Source organism: Oncorhynchus kisutch, linkage group LG3 (genome assembly GCF_002021735.2).
Source record: "Oncorhynchus kisutch isolate 150728-3 linkage group LG3, Okis_V2, whole genome shotgun sequence".
NCBI lineage: Eukaryota > Metazoa > Chordata > Actinopteri > Salmoniformes > Salmonidae > Oncorhynchus > Oncorhynchus kisutch.
This window is the reverse complement of record NC_034176.2, coordinates 16,818,547-16,837,308: the sequence shown is the minus strand read 5'-3', so window position 1 is coordinate 16,837,308 and position 18,762 is coordinate 16,818,547. Positions and strand designations below refer to the sequence as shown.

At 42.9% G+C, this 18,762-nt stretch overlaps 1 protein-coding gene across 1 annotated transcript; it reads right to left on the bottom strand.

Annotated features, from left to right (window-relative positions):
* Positions 1–969: 969 nt before the first annotated feature.
* slc2a6 (solute carrier family 2 member 6) lies at positions 970–18,172 on the bottom strand. Its single transcript, XM_020468484.2, has 11 exons — positions 18,021–18,172; positions 17,745–17,898; positions 17,331–17,440; positions 5,307–5,403; positions 4,440–4,539; positions 4,115–4,326; positions 3,875–4,024; positions 3,048–3,156; positions 2,636–2,812; positions 2,360–2,505; positions 970–1,472 (listed from the first exon to the last, which is right to left on the bottom strand). The coding sequence occupies exons 1-11, from the start codon at positions 18,065–18,067 to the stop codon at positions 1,311–1,313; spliced, it is 1,464 nt and encodes a 487-aa protein (XP_020324073.1). The 5' UTR covers positions 18,068–18,172; the 3' UTR covers positions 970–1,310.
* Positions 18,173–18,762: the final 590 nt, after the last annotated feature.

The window sequence follows — 18,762 nt, the reverse complement described above, 5'->3', positions numbered from 1 at the left end:
GTTCCTTCCAAACAAATCAACTGAAGTTTCATCTGTCCACAGAATATTTTGCCAGTAGCGCTGTGGAACATCCAGGTGCACTTTTGCAAACTTCTTACGTGCAGCAATGTTTTTTTTGGACAGCAGTGGCTTCTTCTGTGGTGTCCTCCCATGAATACCATTCTTGTTTAGTGTTTAATGTATCGTAGACTCGTCAACAGAAATGTTAGCATGTTCCAGAGATTTCTGTAAGTCTTTAGCTGACTCTCTAGGATTCTTCTTAACCTCATTGAGCATTCTGCGTTGTGCTCTTGCAGTCAACTTTGCAGGACGGCCACTCCTAATGAGAGTACCAACAGTGCTGAACTTTCTCTATTTATAGACAATTTGTCTTACTGTGAACTAATGAACATCAAGGCTTTTATAGATACTTTTGTAACCCTTTCCAGCTTAATGCAAGTCAACAATTCTTAATCTTAGGTCTTCTGAGATCTTTTGTTCGAGGCATGGTTCACATCAGGCAATGCTTCTTGTGAATAGCAAACTGAAATTTTGTGAGTGTTTTTTTATAGGGCAAGGCAGCTCTAAACAACATCTCCAATCTCTTCTCATTGATTGGACTCCAGGTTAGCTCCTGACTCCAATTAGCTTTTGGAAAAGTCATTAGCCTAGGGGATCACATGCTTTTTCCAACCTACACTAAGAATGTTTAAATTATGTATTCAATATAGACAAGAAAAATACAATAATGTGTGTGTTATTAGTTTAAGCACAATATGTTTGTATATTGTTGTGACTTAGATGAAGATCAGATCAAATTTGATGACCAAATCCAGGTAAATCCGAAGGGTTCACATACTTTTTCTTGCCACTGTAATTGTGTATGATCATCTTCACTTTTTTTTGTAAAAGGAAACGTCTCATTGCTGTTTGTAGAAGAAGGCAAAAGGGTAAGGGTGAGTTTGAATACCTAAAGGGAATTGAGCCGTCTAATTCTGAAACTGGTTTATGGTTCATTTGTCTGTGTGTTACTTTGACAGTCTAACCTCTATTCCCAATGTTCAAATCTATAACCTTTTGTTAGAGGTACATGAAGTTGACAGGCAGACAATGGTATTTTCACATGTGTATGTATGTAAAGTCCTTTTACAATTAAATATATGTATGAGTGATTAATACAACTATATCAGTAAGATCCAAGAACAGTGCCTTTGTCCTTTAAAAAACATTTAAATCCCGGAATTGAACACCTGAATAAAATCAATTCATACAAATGACTGCATCATGTTGATGAAGTCCACAATGCTCCAGTAAGCAACAGCAAAGAGGTGCTATGTGTCAATGATGGTGAAACTGCGTCCAGTCCGGAAATAGTTCTCAATCTCCTCCAGTGATCTGTTCCTGGTCTCAGGGACACACACGGCGGTGAAAATTATGTTCACCACACACACCACCGAGAAGAACAGGAACGGAACAAACAGTCCATAGGTCTCCTGTAGAAAACATGGACAACATCTCATTACAAGAACTTTGTAACACAAAACCATTTTCTAATAGTCGTTGAATGTAGGATTGTAATTTGGGATGTTGTTTGGTGGTGGGTAATAATGTATAAGGGACAAGGATGAATATTTCACATTAACAACATACACGGATGGGATTAGATTAAGCTGTCCCAGGCTGAGCCGGGCTATGGCCCGTTACGTGACCGGTAATCTGCAGCTGCTCTATCATAATGTCAACAATGCAACAGTGCATCATTCAGATACATACATCTCTTTTCCATAAAAGACATGCTCTAATTTTAAAACTAGATTTTCATTGGGAAGGCAGATAAAGCAATCACTTTTTCATGTGAAAACACAGAATCATACAGAATCATACTGAATCATACAGAATCACACTGAATCACACTGAATCACACTGAATCACACTGAATCACACTGAATCACACTGAATCACACTGAATCACACTGAATCACACTGAATCACACTGAATCACACAGAATCACACTGAATCATACTGAATCATACTGAATCATACTGAATCATACTGAATCATACTGAATCATACTGAATCACACTGAATCACACTGAATCACACTGAATCATACTGAATCATACTGAATCATACTTAGCCAACTTCGCAGTTGGCCAGCACAGGCACCCAGCTCAAGCCCAGGAGGCCCGGTTCCAAATTGAATGCAATAAATGCTAACCCAGATCCCCTCAAGTTCAGTTAAAGAGATGGGTAGGGAAATTACAGTCTTTGAATGTCATAGTACGAGGATTTATGTTAATTGTAGTATGTTAAATGTTTGTCATTAAAATGTACCCACACATTGGATTAGTAGTCAGAGTAATGGAGCAATGAACTCACCACCACATGAATAAAGACATGACTCAAGACAAAGGCAGTCAACCAGCTAACCCCCACACACAGGCCTGACGCGACCCCCCGTGCTCCCAGAGGCAAGATCTCAGACATCAGAAGCCAAGTGATTGGGCCCCATCCCAGAGCATAACCTTGATGAGAAAGGAGCAGCACAGGCAAAAAAGAAACCACGTGAAATATGTGAAACCACCCAAGTGTGTTGAGTGTGTTTGGGAAATTACGCATTACATGTGTATTTCCTCAATCAAGACAGAATCTTACCAAATATAAAGACCATGGTGCTTATTAATGGGATGAGGGTGATGGTGTTGAAGGCAGCTTCCCCCTGCTGTGCTATGAGGTCTGTGGGGAGCACAGTACCAGTCACGTTACCGGAGGGGCAGGGTGTGGTGTGGGAGTACATGTTCATTGTAAGGGTAGCGAGAAACATCAGGAACCCTGCAGAGGAAGAACAAGTGAACAGAAATGAAGTCAAATAAAAATGTTATTTAAAAAATTCACGATAACACAGTTACACTTATGGTACACTGGTTAAATCTGTGGGTCACTTCTGAAGGGCCTATTCACAGAGCTCAGTGATGATTTTATGGCTTTACTCATTTGAAAATCATGACTCTGGTCCCTGTCAGCGTACGGAACATGTTAGTGTCACTTGGCCTACGAACGCACCCACCTGAGGTATAGAGGAGGGCCTTCCTTCCGGCCTTGTCCATCAAACTGGCAGCAATCACCACAGACAGCAGTCGAATTGCTCCCACCAGCGCAGCATCATACTTAGGTTCCTAGATCGAAGTGGATGCAATTTTTTTCAACTGGCAAAGGTAATATAAAATGTCCTGGGTTATAAATGACATGTTCTGTAACATCAAGGTACTGAGGTAAAGGAGCCATTTCCTGACCTAACAGATTGTGTCGTAAGCTCACTCCACAGCTTGAACAGATTGTGTCGTAAGCTCACCCCACAGCTTGAACAGATTGTGTCGTAAACTCACCCCACAGCTTGAACAGATTGTGTTGTAAGCTCACCCCACAGCTTGAACAGATTGTGTCGTAAACTCACCCCAGAGCTTGAACAGATTGTGTCGTAAGCTCACCCCACAGCTTGAACAGATTGTGTCGTAAGCTCACCCCACAGCTTGAACAGATTGTGTCGTAAGCTCACCCCACAGCTTGAACAGATTGTGTCGTAAGCTCACCCCACAGCTTGAACAGATTGTCGTAAACTCACCCCACAGCTTGAACAGATTGTGTCGTAAGCTCACCCCACAGCTTGAACAGATTGTCGTAAACTCACCCCACAGCTTGAACAGATTGTGTCGTAAGCTCACCCCACAGCTTGAACAGATTGTGTCGTAAACTCACCCCACAGCTTGAACAGATTGTGTCGTAAACTCACCCCACAGCTTGAACAGATTGTGTCGTAAACTCACTCCACAGCTTGAACAGATTTTGGCTCAGTAGTGTGAAAAGCCCCATAGCAGGGAGACAAAAGACATGTACCAGGAAGACATCAGTCTTGTGGAAGATGGGCTCCAGATACACCAGGATGGGAGTTATGCCAGTCATCTGCTGAAGGAACCTCATCACTATGGAGATCAGGATGGGCTTGTAGTAAAATGGCGTTGTCAAATCGGACCACCTGATTCTCCCCTGGAGGAAAGGAGAAACACCAAATGTATTCAATCCGAACATCTACAGTAAGTCTTTGGAGGCAGTCAAACCAAAGTACTGTCTGTGTACCTGAGACGAGATACTGAGTTCAATCCTGTTGAACTCTGTCATGAAGTCTGAGTCGGGCCCCCTCAGAAACTCCAGGGCCTTGCAGGCCTGCTCCTGTTTGCCACAGATGATGAGGTAGCGGGGAGAGTTGGGCATGAAGCACAGCAGCAGCAGCATGAGCAGAGCTGGGATCTCCCCCACCACAGCCAGCCACTGCCATGGAACCACCAGCCCTTCACCAAACGCATACAAATTGAAAGATCTTAACAGCAACATAGACCTCCTGGATGGCCACCTATAGTATCTACCCATGTACGAGATGTGTCAGAGGGAGATTGGTTCTTACCAAGGGCATAGAGTGACAGGGCTCCAAACACAGCAGTGATTTGAGGGCACGATCCCAAAGCCCCCCTAACTTTGGGGTGGGAGATCTCCGATATATACACCTGGAGCAGTGCAAGAGAAGAGAACACAACAACATCATCACTAATGTAAGGTGTGACAGTAAGCCCATAAGACTGTTGTCTAAGATGGGTTTATATTTCCTGGAGAGGGGATTTCAGGACACATCAATAGATCAGGTTAACCAGTTTACTAAGGACATATTCTTAAGTCCACAGCAGTATCTAAATGGTCCAACTCTTTGTTATTGGATAAAGCATCAGAAGAGCACACAGTGGTATAAAGTACTTATGGAAAAACTACTTAAGTACAGATACCCCCAAAAATGACTTAACTGTTTATATTTTTGACAACATTTACTTTACCACATTACTAAAGAATATAACGTCATTTTTAATCAATACATTTTCTCTGACACCCAAAAATACTTGTTAAATTTTGAATGCTTAGCAGTACGGGAAAATGTTCCAGTTCACACACTTATCAAGAGAACACCCCTGGTCATCCCTACTGCCGCGGATCTGGCGGACTCACTAAACACAAATGCTTCACTTGTAAATTATGTCTAAGTTTTGGATTGTGCCCCTGGCTATACATAAATAAATTTAAAAAACATAAAAATGGGTAATATAAGGAATTTGAAATGATTTATACTTTTACTTTTGATAGTATAGTATATTTAAAACCAAATACCTTTAGACATTTACTCTAGTATTTTACTGGGTGACTTTTATTTGAGTCATTTTCTATTAAAGTATGACAATTGGGTACTTTTTCCACCACTGAGAGCACACAACATTATCAGACTTACAGGTATGGAAGCAGCAGTCATGCCACCAGCGATACCAGTCAGGAACCTGCCTAGGTGTAGCATCCAAGTAGCTTGTGCCCCTCCCATCACAATGTACCTGTAAGGGTTGGAAGGAGGTATACAACAAATATTTTTATTTTTATCCAAACCACTTTGTTAATAATTACCTTATGATGTAATGTGGCCTAATGCATTGGGGCTTTTCGTAAATACAATCAAATGTTATTGTTCACATACACATGGTTAGCAGATGTTATTGGTCACATACACATGGTTAGCAGATGTTATTGTGAGTGTAGTGAAATGCTTATGGTCCTAGACCCGAGGTAATATCTAACAATTGCACAACAAAACCTAATACACACAATCTAGTAAAGGAATGGGATAAGAATATATAAGTATAAAATATATGGATGAGCAGTGACAGAGTGGCTAAGATGCAATAGATACTGGAGGATACAGTATACATTATACACATATGAGATGAGTAGTGTGAGATATGTAAACATTCTTAAAGTGGCATTATTAAAGTGACTAGTGTTCCATTTATTAAAGTGGCCAATGATATCAAGTCTGTAGGTAGGCAGCCACTTCTCTGTGTTAGTGATGGCTGTTTAACAATCTGATAACGTTGAGATAGAAGCTGTTTTCAATCTCTGTCCCAGCTTTGATGCACCTGTTCTGATCTCGCGTTATGGATGGAAGCGGGGTGAACAGGCAGTGGCTCGGGTGGTTATTGTCCTTGATAATCTTTTTGGTCTTCCTGTGACATCGGGTGTTGTAGGTGTCCTGGAGGGCATGTAGTTTGCCCCCAGTGATGCGTTGTGCAGACCGCACCACCCTCTGGAGAGCCCTGCGGTTGCGAGCGGTGCATTTGGTGTACCAGGCGGTGATACAGCCCGACAGGATGCTCTCAATTGTGCACCTGTAAAAGTTAGTGAGGGTTTTTGGTGACAAGCCACATTTTTTCAGCCTCCTGAGGTTAAAGGGGTACTGTCTGTGTGGGTGGACCATTTCAGTTTGTTGGTGATATGTACACCGAGGAACTTAAAACTTTCCACCTTCTCCACTGCTGTCCCATCAATGTGGATAGGGAGGTGCTCCCTTTGCTGTTTCCTGAAGTCTACGATCATCTCTTTTGTTTTGCTGACATTGAGTGAGAGGTTATTTTCCTGACACCACACTCCGAGGGCCCTCACCTCCTCCCTGTAGGCTGTCTCATCGTTGTCCCCAGCTAGCCATGTTTACATGAAACAGAGTATGTTTACAATCCTGGATATCTCTTTGGAAAGCAACTCTTTTTTTGCAATAGTTTTTTATTGGTTTTTAAAAGTAGATATTAAGACAGTACATAATGTACAGCAACAACATAAATACAGAAACAAGCTACATTGATACCATCCTATGCAACAGCTGTAAGACAAAATATATATATTTTTAAATAATCAAAATTACATAATAATATATATATATATATATATATATATATATATATATATATATATATATATATATATATATATATATATATATATAAACGCACTGTCAACTGCGTTTATTTTAAGGAAACATAACATGTGCAAATATTTGTATGAACATAATAAGATTCAGCAACTGAGACATAAACTGAACAAGTTCCACAGACATGTGACTAACAGAAATGGAATAATGTGTCCCTGAACAAAGGGGGGGTCAAAATCAAAATTAACAGTCAGTATCTGGTGTGGCCACCAGCTTCATCAAGTAGTGCAGTGCATCTACTCATGGACTGCACCAGATTTGTCAGTTCTTGCTGTGAGATGTTACCCCACTCTTCCACAAAGGCACCTGCATGTTCCCGGACATTTCTGGGGGGGAATGGCCCTGTCCCTAGCCCTCACCCTCCGATCCAACAGGTCCCAGATGTGCTTAATGGGATTGAGATCCGGGCTCTTCACTGGCCATGGCAGAACACTTGCATTCCTGTCTTGCAGGAAATCACACACAGAATGAGCAGTATGGCTGGTGGCACTGTCATGCTGGAGGGTCATGTCAGGATGAGCTTGCAGGAAGGGTACCACATGAGGGAGGAGGATGTCTTCCCAGTAAGCACAGAATTGAGATTGCCTGCAATAACAACAAGCTCAGTCCGATGATTCGGTGACACACCGCCCCAGACCATGGCGGACCCTCCACCTCCAAATCGATCCCACTCCAGAGTACAGGCCTCGGTGTAACACTCATTCCTTCAACGATAAATGTGAATCCGACCATCACCCCTGGTGAGATAAAACCGTGACTCGTCAGTGAAGAGCACTTTTTTCCAGTCCTGTCTGGTCCAGCGACGGTGGGTTTGTGCCCATAGGCGACGTTGTTGCCGGTGATGTCTGGTGAGGACCTGCCTTTCATCAGGCCTACAAGCCCTCAATCCAGCCTCTCTCAGCCTATTGCGGACAGTCTGAGCACTGATGGAGGGATTGTGCATTCCTGGTGTAACTCGGGCAGTTGTTGTTGCCATCCTGTACCAGTCCCGCAGGTGTGATGTTCGGATGTACCAATCCTGTGCAGGTGTTGTTACACGTGGTCTGCCACTGCAAGGACGATCGATCAGCTGTCCGTCCTGTCTCCCTGGGGCGCTGTCTTAGGCGTCTCACAGTACGGACATTGCAATTTATTGCCCTGGCCACATCTGCAGTCCTCATGCCTCCATGCAGCATGCCTAAGGCACGTTCACGCAGATGAGCAGAGACCCTGGACATCTTTCTTTTGGTGTTTTTCAGTCAGTAGAAAGGCCTCTTTAGTGTCCTAAGTTTTCATAAGTGGGACCTTAATTGCCTACCGTCTGTAAGCTGTTAGTGTCTTAACGACCGTTCCACAGGTGCATGTTCATTAATTGTTTATGGTTCATTGAGCAAGCATGGGAAACAGTGTTTAAACCCTTTACAATGAAGATCTATGAAGTTATTTGGATTTTTATGAATTATCTTTGAAAGACAGGGTCCTGAAAAAAGGACATTTCTTTTTTTGCTGAGTTTATATATGCATTTTTGTCCGATATCACCTTCGGCTCTACGAACAGAACATCTCTATGAATCAAAATAGCAGAGCCACGGCATTTAGCATGAAACTTGGAATGGAATATGTGAGAATCGTCCCAGTTTTAGTCTAGATTCTAGAATGATCCGTAATGCGAAAATGTGTTTCCTGGAGATACTCTATATCTGCCTTTAATTTCTGTAAATGGGAAAATACCTTACTACATTTGACTGGGGGGTTCAAATGCACATGTTCCAACTGACAAATTTAGCTACTGCGCTGCATAGCCTATTTGGCAATGCCATAGTTAAGAATAAGGACCTTTAAAACCTGTGAAAACCTCTGCAAGGAGGACAGGGAAGTGGGGAGAGGAATAAAAATAAATAAATTATAATAAAACATTTAATTAAAAACATACATTCACATTGAGGAGAACTAGTATGAACAGTAACACCCCAGTACTGGCCTCTCCACAAATGAGATGCTGCACTAACCCCTCGTACACACGTACACCACATACCGATAACAGCTTACCTAGAGAGACTGAGCCTCACCCGAACGTATCCAAATACACACACACACACAGATTAGTGAATTCCTTGCCATATGGCATAACATACAAACTTTCAATGTACATTTTTATGTAATTTATAGTGTCTGATAGTAAATATCTCAGTGTGGTTACCCTGTTACTTTTTTGTTCTGTAACACTTCAATTATGTTTTGTTAATTTAAGATAACCTCACATTACACAGTCAACAGGCTATTAAAAGGAGAGGAAACAAAACTCCCTTAAAAATAGAACAATTACAAACAGATTTGAGTATACTGTAACGTGCCGCAATTCACAATAGCCCCTTTCAAAACACCCAGTTCAACCAGCTCTTATTGCTAAAATAGCACGGCTGTGCAGGTCAATAATTATACCATTAACTTGTATGCCCTCTAGTGAATTTAGTTGGTATGACATGTAACGCGAAGATTTGTAGAAATGCCTCATGGCTACGGGCTACACTGAGCTACATACTAACGGAGGGGAACTAAGAACTCGAACTAAACCAATGAAAGTAGAGAGCCCATGATCTACAACGATAATTTAGATGTATAACTCCAAACTATGCAGGGGAAAGATAACAGCTATGGCTGCGTTGCACCATGGATTAACGATACAGAAGCAAAAGACCAGCATTAAACCAAAAAAGGGAAACGCTTTGCTGTAAATTATACGTAAATAATGGTTGCCTCAAAAAATGACAGCTAAACAAACTAGTGAGATCGTTAGATGTACACAATTTGCAATATATGCTCTACTATGTAGCCATCTAAGCAAAAGAACAAGATTACTAAAGTATTATTTCACTTTTGGTCTAAGCATCATGAATATTAATGCTGATGTGCTCTTGTCCGAATTATCTGAGATTGAGTACAAGTGATGTCAGCTAAAGTTAGCTAAAAAGGTCAGATCTGTAACATAAATGTTAGCTAACTAACTAATCTGGCATTAACATGGGCCATCATAATCAAAAATGATGATTACTGGGAAAATTCACATAATGTCATAGCCATCTTATCCAGGTGGAGTTACAGTCCCTTGCAGCACAAGTAACCAGTCTGTTAATCTTGTTAACGCTACCACGTTCCCCAAGGGGTACCACCCCCCCCTGCTCAACTGAAACAGTGGCGCACAGAATGCAAAAATATTCTTAGAAATATTTAACCTCCACACATTAACAAGTTCAATAGCTCAAATGAAAGATAAACACCTTGTTCATCTACCCAGCAAGTCAGATTTCTAAAATGTTTTACGGCGAAAACATAGCACATATTTATGTCAAACCACCACCAAAGATACGGCTAATTTAAATAGCCATATTTGTCGAACAAAAGATGCAATCACAAAAGCAGGATTAAAAGAAATTATTCGCTAACCTTTTGAAAATCTTCATCAGATGACAGTAATAGGACATGTTATACAGTACATTTATGTTTTTTTCAATAATATGCTATTTATATCCATAAATCACTGTTTACATTGACGGCCATGTTCAAAAAATGCTACTCAAATGTCTGATAACTCCGCCAGATAACGCAGGATAACAGCAATACACATCAATAACTTTGACTAAATATACATGTTCTACATATAGTTAGAAAGATACACTCCTTCTTAATGCAATCGCTTTGTCACATTTATTTTTAACGTTACAGAAATCGTTCATTTTTCAATAATCTGAGACGGCGCTCAGACATTAGCAATATTTCTCCGCTATGTTGAAGTCAACAGAAACACAAAATTACCACATAAATATTCCCTTACCTTTGATGGTCTTCGATCATAAGTCGTGGAAGGAGTCATACTTACCAAAAACTGCGTTTGGTTTTCAAGTCTGTGTCTTTGTGTTCTCAAACGCGACAAATGCCGGCTGAAATGCAGCCAAAATTCAAGGGGTTGCGCATCAAAACTTCAAAATGACATATTATATGTCGACTAAACTGGTCAAACTAAGTGCAGAATCAAGCTTTAGGATGTTCTAAACGTGCAAAACAATTCTCAACTCGAACAGACAAACCGGTATCGTGTAGTGATTCCTGGAACAAAGGGAACTCCAGGCGCAAAAACGCGCATGAAAGTGCATGTGTTTTCACGTGACACCAATGCTTTTGCCCGCCAACGGGTCAAAGCATGCGCGATTCTCACAATGAAACGCCCTATTGAAAGAAGACATCTCGCTGAAGAGATAGAAACTGTTCCCAGATCCGTAGCTGGTTGGGAAGGGTGGGGGCGATGACGTCAAAGTTGGCCCAACTTTTCTGATGACAGAGAGAGTTTGGGAGAATGGCTGCCCTGTGAGTTCTGCTTTACATACAGACATAATTTGAACGGTTTTAGAAGCTTTAGAGTGTTTTCTATTCAATAATTATTATTATATGCATATATTAGCAATTTTGGACAGATTTATTTTCTGTTTACTATGGGCACGCAATTCCTCCAAAGGGGGCAGTATTCTGCCTAGCCTTAACAGGTTTTAACAGATCAACAACAGTAACGCCAATGCAGCTGGATGGCCCAGTTCAGTCCTTAAACTGGCTAGCATAGTTTACCTCCTGATTGCCAAATAGCCCGTTGCTTCCTAGCTTGGTTTGTTAGGCAAAAATTTCACCCAACATTAGAAAGAGAACTGAATTACTGTTGTGTTCGATCTTCACTTGTGTGTCAAATTTTTCAGAATGAAACCCTTAGCTAGCGCTGGATCTGAGATGCTTTTCCGAATGCCATCTGGGGTTGTTATCCTCAAATCCACAGGGTACCACAGGGCATAACAGATTCCCTCACAGCCCCTGATCATAGCCCTCTGCTTGGTAACCGCTTGAGTGTAGTCAGGGTAGATTCGAATCCAAATGTGGATATTGTTTGAATGTTAAATGACGAGACAGAGGCATTGATGCGAGTAACCAGTCTTGTTCAGTACATCACAACACATCCGGGTATCTCAAGCACCCCGGTAAAACACAAGAGTTGCAGTAATGAACATTTACCAACAGATGGCATCCCTGTGAACATCTTACGCCCATAACATATTCCATTTAATAAAATAGGACAGGTGTCAATTCACTAACAAAACAAACCTAGTAACAATTTCCAACATGAGTAGTATTAGTATTAGTATTTTTTTTTCTCTCAGGTAACAACAACAGATTTTGATATTCTCTTCACTTTTATCTCTGTCAACAATCCATGATGGGAAACCTAAAGATTAAGTATTTTTGGTGGCTGGGACAGACGCACGCAGCGTGAAAAGACAGGGGGCTTGTCTGCGAGGACTGCAGGTTCCTGCACAGGTGTGTCACCTGAATGTCTAAGGGGAGAATTGATGGGCGAGGGAGCGGCCAACCTGTGATCCCCTGGCTCTTCGCCCAGTGCTTCAGGCCCCATGTGACTTGCTGGGGTTCTGTCTTTTGTCTTGCGACCCCTTTGGCCATCAGGGTTCTGAGTAGGTGCTGGCTCAGCAATCCGAAGGTCAACCCTGTTACGACGGTACAGTGATCCATTCACTTCGACCAAGTAGGAGCGTGGTGCCACTTTCTGTACACAGGATCCGAGTCTCCAGAGGCCTGTCCGGTCCCCTGGTAGTGGCTTAATTCGCACCGTTTCACCCACCCTGAACTCAGGTAAGTCTTTTGCTGATTTGTCGTAGATGAACTTGGAGACCTGTCTTCTGTGACGTAGCTTCACCAGCACGTCTGTCACCACACATGGCTCCAGGAGAGTGCTGGCTACTGGCAGAGCTGCTTTTAAGCGCCGTGCCATGAGGCGCTGTGCCGGGGCTGCTATCCATGCCTTCTGTCAGGGTATTGCGCCACTGCAGTATTGCTTTCCAGGCATCTTGCCCTGTCGCAGAGCCTTTTTGCAGAGGTTCTTTGCGATTTTTACTGCGGACTCCGCCTTCCCATTAGCTTTTGGGTGTCGTGGTGATGAAGTGACGTGCTCGAATTCCCATCCTGCAGCAAATTTTTGAAACTCAACTCCGGAGAATTGGGGTCCATTGTCTGAAATTACCTTATCTGGCTGGCCATAGCGGGCAAACTGAGCCTTGCAGCGTTTGATCGTTTTCTCTGCTGAGACGTTGGGGAGGAGGTCGATCTCCCAAAAGTCTGAGTAATGATCGACTACCAGCAGAAAGTCTTTGCCACTGTGCTGGAAGAGATCTAGACTTACTATCTGCCAGGGGCGCATCGGTAGCTCGTGGGACATCATCGTCTCTCTCTGTTGCTCAATGGCATAGTCATTGCAGATTGTGCATTTACTGACATAGTCTTTGTTTTCACTCTGCATTCCTGGCCAATACAGTGTGTCACGTGCTTGTCTGTAACAGGCCTCACCTCCTATGTGACTTGAGTGCAGGCGTGCCAACATCTCAGGGCGCAGAGACCGGGGAATGATGACTCTCTGACTGTTGAATATTACTCCATTTTGAACACTGAGCTCCTCTTTGACTGGCCAATAGTCTCTGACGGCTAAAGCAGTTTCTTCCCTGCAGTCGGGCCAGCCCATCAGAATCACAGACCTCAATGCCTGGAGTTGCCCGTCCCTGTCTGTGTGCTGTCTGATTTGTACAAGGCGCTGGTCCGTAACATTGAGGTAGTCAGCCTGGTTGATGTGTTCATCATCCACTTGCTCTGTTTGTAAGCTGCACACTGCGTGTTGTTCATGCATGGAGCATGTGTGAGTGCCTGATGCAGTAGCCCTGCTGAGCGTGTCACTCACATACATCTCTGGCCCTGGCTTATACACCACCTTAAGGTTGTAGTTTTGTAGGGCAAAACATGCAGTAGCATGCTCTGCAGTCGTTTTGGGGCATTCAGGAGAGGCTTGCTGAATATAGCAATAAGGGGCTTGTGATCTGTCTCTGCGGTAATATTGTCGCGCCGGTACAGGTAGTGGTGGAAGCGTTGGCATGCAAACACAATGCTGAGGCACTCCTTCTCTATCTGGGCATAGTTCTGCTCTGTTGGGGTGAGTGCCCTAGAGGCGAATGCCACAGGCTGGCCCTCCTGCATGAGGCAACAGCCAAGTCCATACTGGTTTGAGTCACTCTGAATCGTGATAGGTTTTGACACATTGTAGTATCGCAGTACAGGTGTCTGGGTGACCAGTTGTTTTATTTCCCTCACCGCTGCGTCATGTTTTGGGAGCCAATGCCAGATGGTGTCCTTGTCCATGAGCCTCCTCAGTGGCTCACACACTTCAGAGAGCCGCGGTAGGAATTTGGCCAGGTAGGTGACGAATCCGACGAAGCGCTGCACTCCCTTCACGTCAGATAGGTGGGGAATTTCCAAGACAGCATTCACTTTTTCAGGATCCGCCTTCAATCCGGTGGAGGACAAGATGTGCCCATGAAAGCAGACCTCTGGCACTTTAAACTGAAGCTTTTTTATGCTTAGCCTTAGCTTGACCTGTCTGCATCTGACCATCAGGGCCAGCAGCTTGGCGTCATGGTCACATTCTGCCTCCTCATCACAGTCCCCACAGCCCACTACGAGGATGTCATCTGCTATGGGTTCCAAGCCAATGAGTCCCATCAACAGCTCATGCTGTTTCCGCTGATACACCTCTGGAGCCACGGAGACACCAAACGGAAGCTTCAACCACCTCTTCCTGCTCCAGGGTGTCCAAAACGTGGTCATGTAGCTGCTGGGCTCGTCGAGCTTGCACTGCAGGAAGGCATCTCTGGCATCCACGAGCGTGAAGACTCTGGCCTTTGGGAGCTTGTAAAGAACATCCTCCAACGTGGGCATAATGTAATGTGAACGTCGCAGAGCCCGGTTGAGGTGTTTAGGATCAATGCATATCTGTAGCTTGTCTGGTTTCTTGACGATAACCATATTACTTATCCAGTCCGTAGGCTCGGTGATGGCCATCTAATTCGTATTTGTCAAGCTGAGCCTTCGTAGCTGCTTTCATGGCCACTGGTACATTGCGGGGTGCACACTGGACAGGCTGGATTGCTGCGTCCAACTCAAAGTGGACTTCCCCGGGAACTGACTCAACAGGTGCGTTGAAAACATCATGGTACTTGCTTAGGAGTGTCTCCTTGCTCAGGGGCCCAGCCTGGACTTTGTCTATAATGTTAAGATCAGCTGGGATGGTGAAGTTAATAAGTCCAAGGCGCTCGCATGTAGAACCTGACAGCAATGGCTGTTGACTAGCCTCAACTATTTCAAACTCAAGGGTGTATTTCTGGTCACGTAAAACACACTCTGTCACAAACAGGCCAAAAGAGGTCATGAACTGGCCTGAATACAGTTTCAGCTTGGTGCTACTCTGTGTGAGTTTGTCTCTGGGCGCGAGCCTCCTTTTGTCTTTAAGGCTCATAACGTTGCATGTGGCCCCTGAATCTAGCTGGCATTGCTGTGGTTTATTATTAAGTAGCAGAGTGACAAACCACTTTTGTCCTTTTGCCCTCACTGACCCTATGCACTCGCTAGCATATACATCCTCTGTGCTGCCGTTCCCTTCATCTGTGTTTGTTTCCATGGAGTGTACTTTACCCTCCTTTCTCTTGCTTTTCATGCAGACCATTGCGAAGTGATTAGCTGTACCTCAGGATTTTCATATTTTTCCATAGGCTGGGCAGTGTTCTTTTCCTCTTCCACGAGAAATTCCACAATATCGGCATGTATTGGGGTTGTCTACTGCAGAGTTGGCTGTAGTATTATCATTAGCTGTGGCAAAGGGGAATTTCTTTACTGGCTGCCTGAATGTAGCATTGACATTGTCCGTATGTTGCCTTTCTAGCTCCATGGACCTTATCCGTATATCAGTAAGCTCTGCTGCACGGCATGTCTCCACTGCCAAGGCCAGCGTCAGGTCACGTTCTCTCAGCAAACGTCTGCAGGTGCCCTCATCAGTTATGCCAAGCACAATCGTATCTCTGATCAGTTCATCTCTTAAAGCACCATAGTCACATGTAGCTGCCTTTTCCCTTAACCTACTGACAAAGCTGTCAATGGACTCCCCGTCCTCCTGTTTGCAACGACCGAAAACATAACGCTCGTAGATGACGTTCTTTGCTGGTGTAAAGTAATGTTCAAGAGCATCAAGAATAGCTATAGCGTTACCTTGCTGAGCTGCTGTTAGGTTCAGGTTGTGTTTGTATACGTGGCGGCATTCAGTTCCCATTATAGTCCTCAAAGTGGCAGCCACTACCTCATCGTCCTTTTCCAGAAGTCCCGTTGCTAGCGCATAGTCCTCCCATTCACTTCTAAACGTATCCCAGTTCGTGCTCCAATCCCCGCTGAGCTTCATAATGGCGGGAGGGGGAATGTTCGCTGCCATGTCTAACCGGTGCTAACAACACTGAAGCTAACTACCAAACTCACTCTAGCTAAGGCCAATTCCGGGCAAAATTTTACACAAATAAGCATTTGTTTGTAAACCAGAGCAGGTGACTCTGATTCTTGCGGTTGGTGCATGGCATCGTCGACAAAGACGTGAAAGTAAGGTATTTTAATCAAAATTACAAAATGCCCATGTTTTGGAACAATATTTAAATGTTCTAGTGAGGAACTCAGAAAAGTATGTCTCACATGGCACCGCTCCACACTTGAGCCTTTGGAAAGCAAATATTGCCCTGATTTTGACTTTTTTAACTTAGGGATTGAACATTAATGAGTAGTATACAGTACTAGGATGCGGTGGGTGGTGGGCACGCATCCGAAGCCTCACTAGAAGACTGCTCCGGCACCCTCAACTCCGGCAGCGTTGTTTTGGGTCAGCCTCTGGAATCAGTTCAAATGGGTCCGCTTTGGGAAAGTGGTATTCCTGGTCGTAGTGCTGGTTGTGATGGTAAGTTGACGTCTCTCTGTTTTTTTTTATTTGACCTTTATTTAACTAGGCAAGTCAGTTAAGAACAAATTCTTATTTTCAATGACGGCCTAGGAACAGTTGGTTAACTGCCTTGTTCAGGGGCAAAACGACAGATTTGTACCTTGTCAGCTCGGGGGTTTGAAATTGCAACCTTTCGGTTACTAGTCCAACGCTCTAACCACTAGGCTACCCTGCCGCCCCTGGTTGGATCTAGCCTGTTCAGTGGAAGTTTTCAGCTCCTCTCTCAGCTAGCTAACCTGAATTTGTAGCTCTTCCAACTGCATCTCTGCATTTTCCTCCATTTTGTCAACGAATTCCTGCTTAATTTCAGTTAATTTTATTCAATAGTTCTTCCCGGCTGTATGTAATAACATGTAAGGTTTTCTGAGCTAACAATGTAAGAAATAATACATTAAAAAAACAATACTGCACATTTTCTTAAGGATTAGAAGTATTCAGACCCTTTCCCCTTTTCCACATTTTGTTACATTACAGCCTTATTCTAAATTGGATTAAATTATTTTCTTTCCCCTCATCAATCTACACTTAATGACAAAGTAATGTATTTGTTCCTTGTTCTTTCAGTAAATAACCAGAAAATGTATATTTCCATCCAGAACATGTGTACATAGCTTACGTACCCTACTGTTGAGGGGACTGCTGACACCATGATGCTCAACTTCCGGCCAATCAGGTCATTCAGAAGCATGGCACCAAGTCCTCCTGCTGCTGCCCCCAGTGTGAAAATAGACTAATAAAAGAAACAGTCACTGCACAGTCAAATAGGGACATGCTTAAAACTAAAGAGGAATGTTTCAGGACATAGTGCTACTTACACTTACATCTCACACTTTATACTGAATGGGTCAAGTATATGGATTGTCTGATTGACTTGACAATATAGCTGTACTTTTTTAAATATTTTTTTTATATATACATTATCATTGAGTTAAGGCATTATCTTATTGGCTGTCATCGGACAACATTCTCTTAATGAAGGAGACACTGAATGAATGAGAAGACATCTGTTGTTTTTCCCGCTCTGTCTCACTCACCCCAAACCAGGCTATCTGTTCTGTGTCCATTCTCAATTGGGGGTTATCACTGTTTTTGAGTTGAGGGATCACTGGGGAGGGGTACACCAAGGCATAGCCGAAATTGAAATTCCCCAAAACAGCAGAAAAAACTGCGAGGTATAGCCTGGCATTGCTGTGAATGAAAAAAAGGAAGTAATATGAATGAACAACTTATTTTATTTGAAATAGCATTTGGTCAGAATCTCTGATGGCTTTGATAGAAAGCAGCACATAAATGATTTGATTGTAGCCTACCTTGTGCGCGATGTGGGCTTGATTATTAGCGGTGTTTTCTCGTCCATTTTCCTTGTAGCAACCTGTACGAATAAGTCTTAAACTAGTTCTAATGCTATTGTCATTTAACAAGCTGAAAGTGAAACTAGAGTTTTGCCATCACAACCAATTCCATTGTGTCATCATAGGAAGGAAGGGGAACATAAATCCCCAGTCTGTGGGAAAGTGTACACTTGTGTGTCATATGATCATAATTCCTTGGTTGAGCAACAGACCTAAACATGTGAAAGGTTGTCTTATCTCATATAGCACACACATTGTTGAGTCATTACAGACTTGTCATTTACCAACAAATTATTTTAGTTTTTGTTTTAGGGGGTAGATCAGCTTTAATATAGCAGATAGATTATAGCTTCCATCAATGTAATTGTCTGCATCATATATTTTCTTTGTAAATATATATATATATATATATATATATATATATATATTTATTTATTTTTCTCTTTATAAATAATAATAATATGGGGCGCTAGTGAGCACCACATGGAGTAGACGACTACCTTCTCATCACCCCTGCCTAAATTTGATTTAAATTCTACTTTTGCCCGACCAAAATGTTACAATGAGCAACTCCACGAGAAACAAGGCCAAGGGAAAACTAATGAATCAAAAAACAGAAATGAAAGACGGCAAAGTCCCCACCACAGCACAAGACGAGGATGGCGATGCTTGCGTTAGCCTGGCCGTAATTGCTAGCATG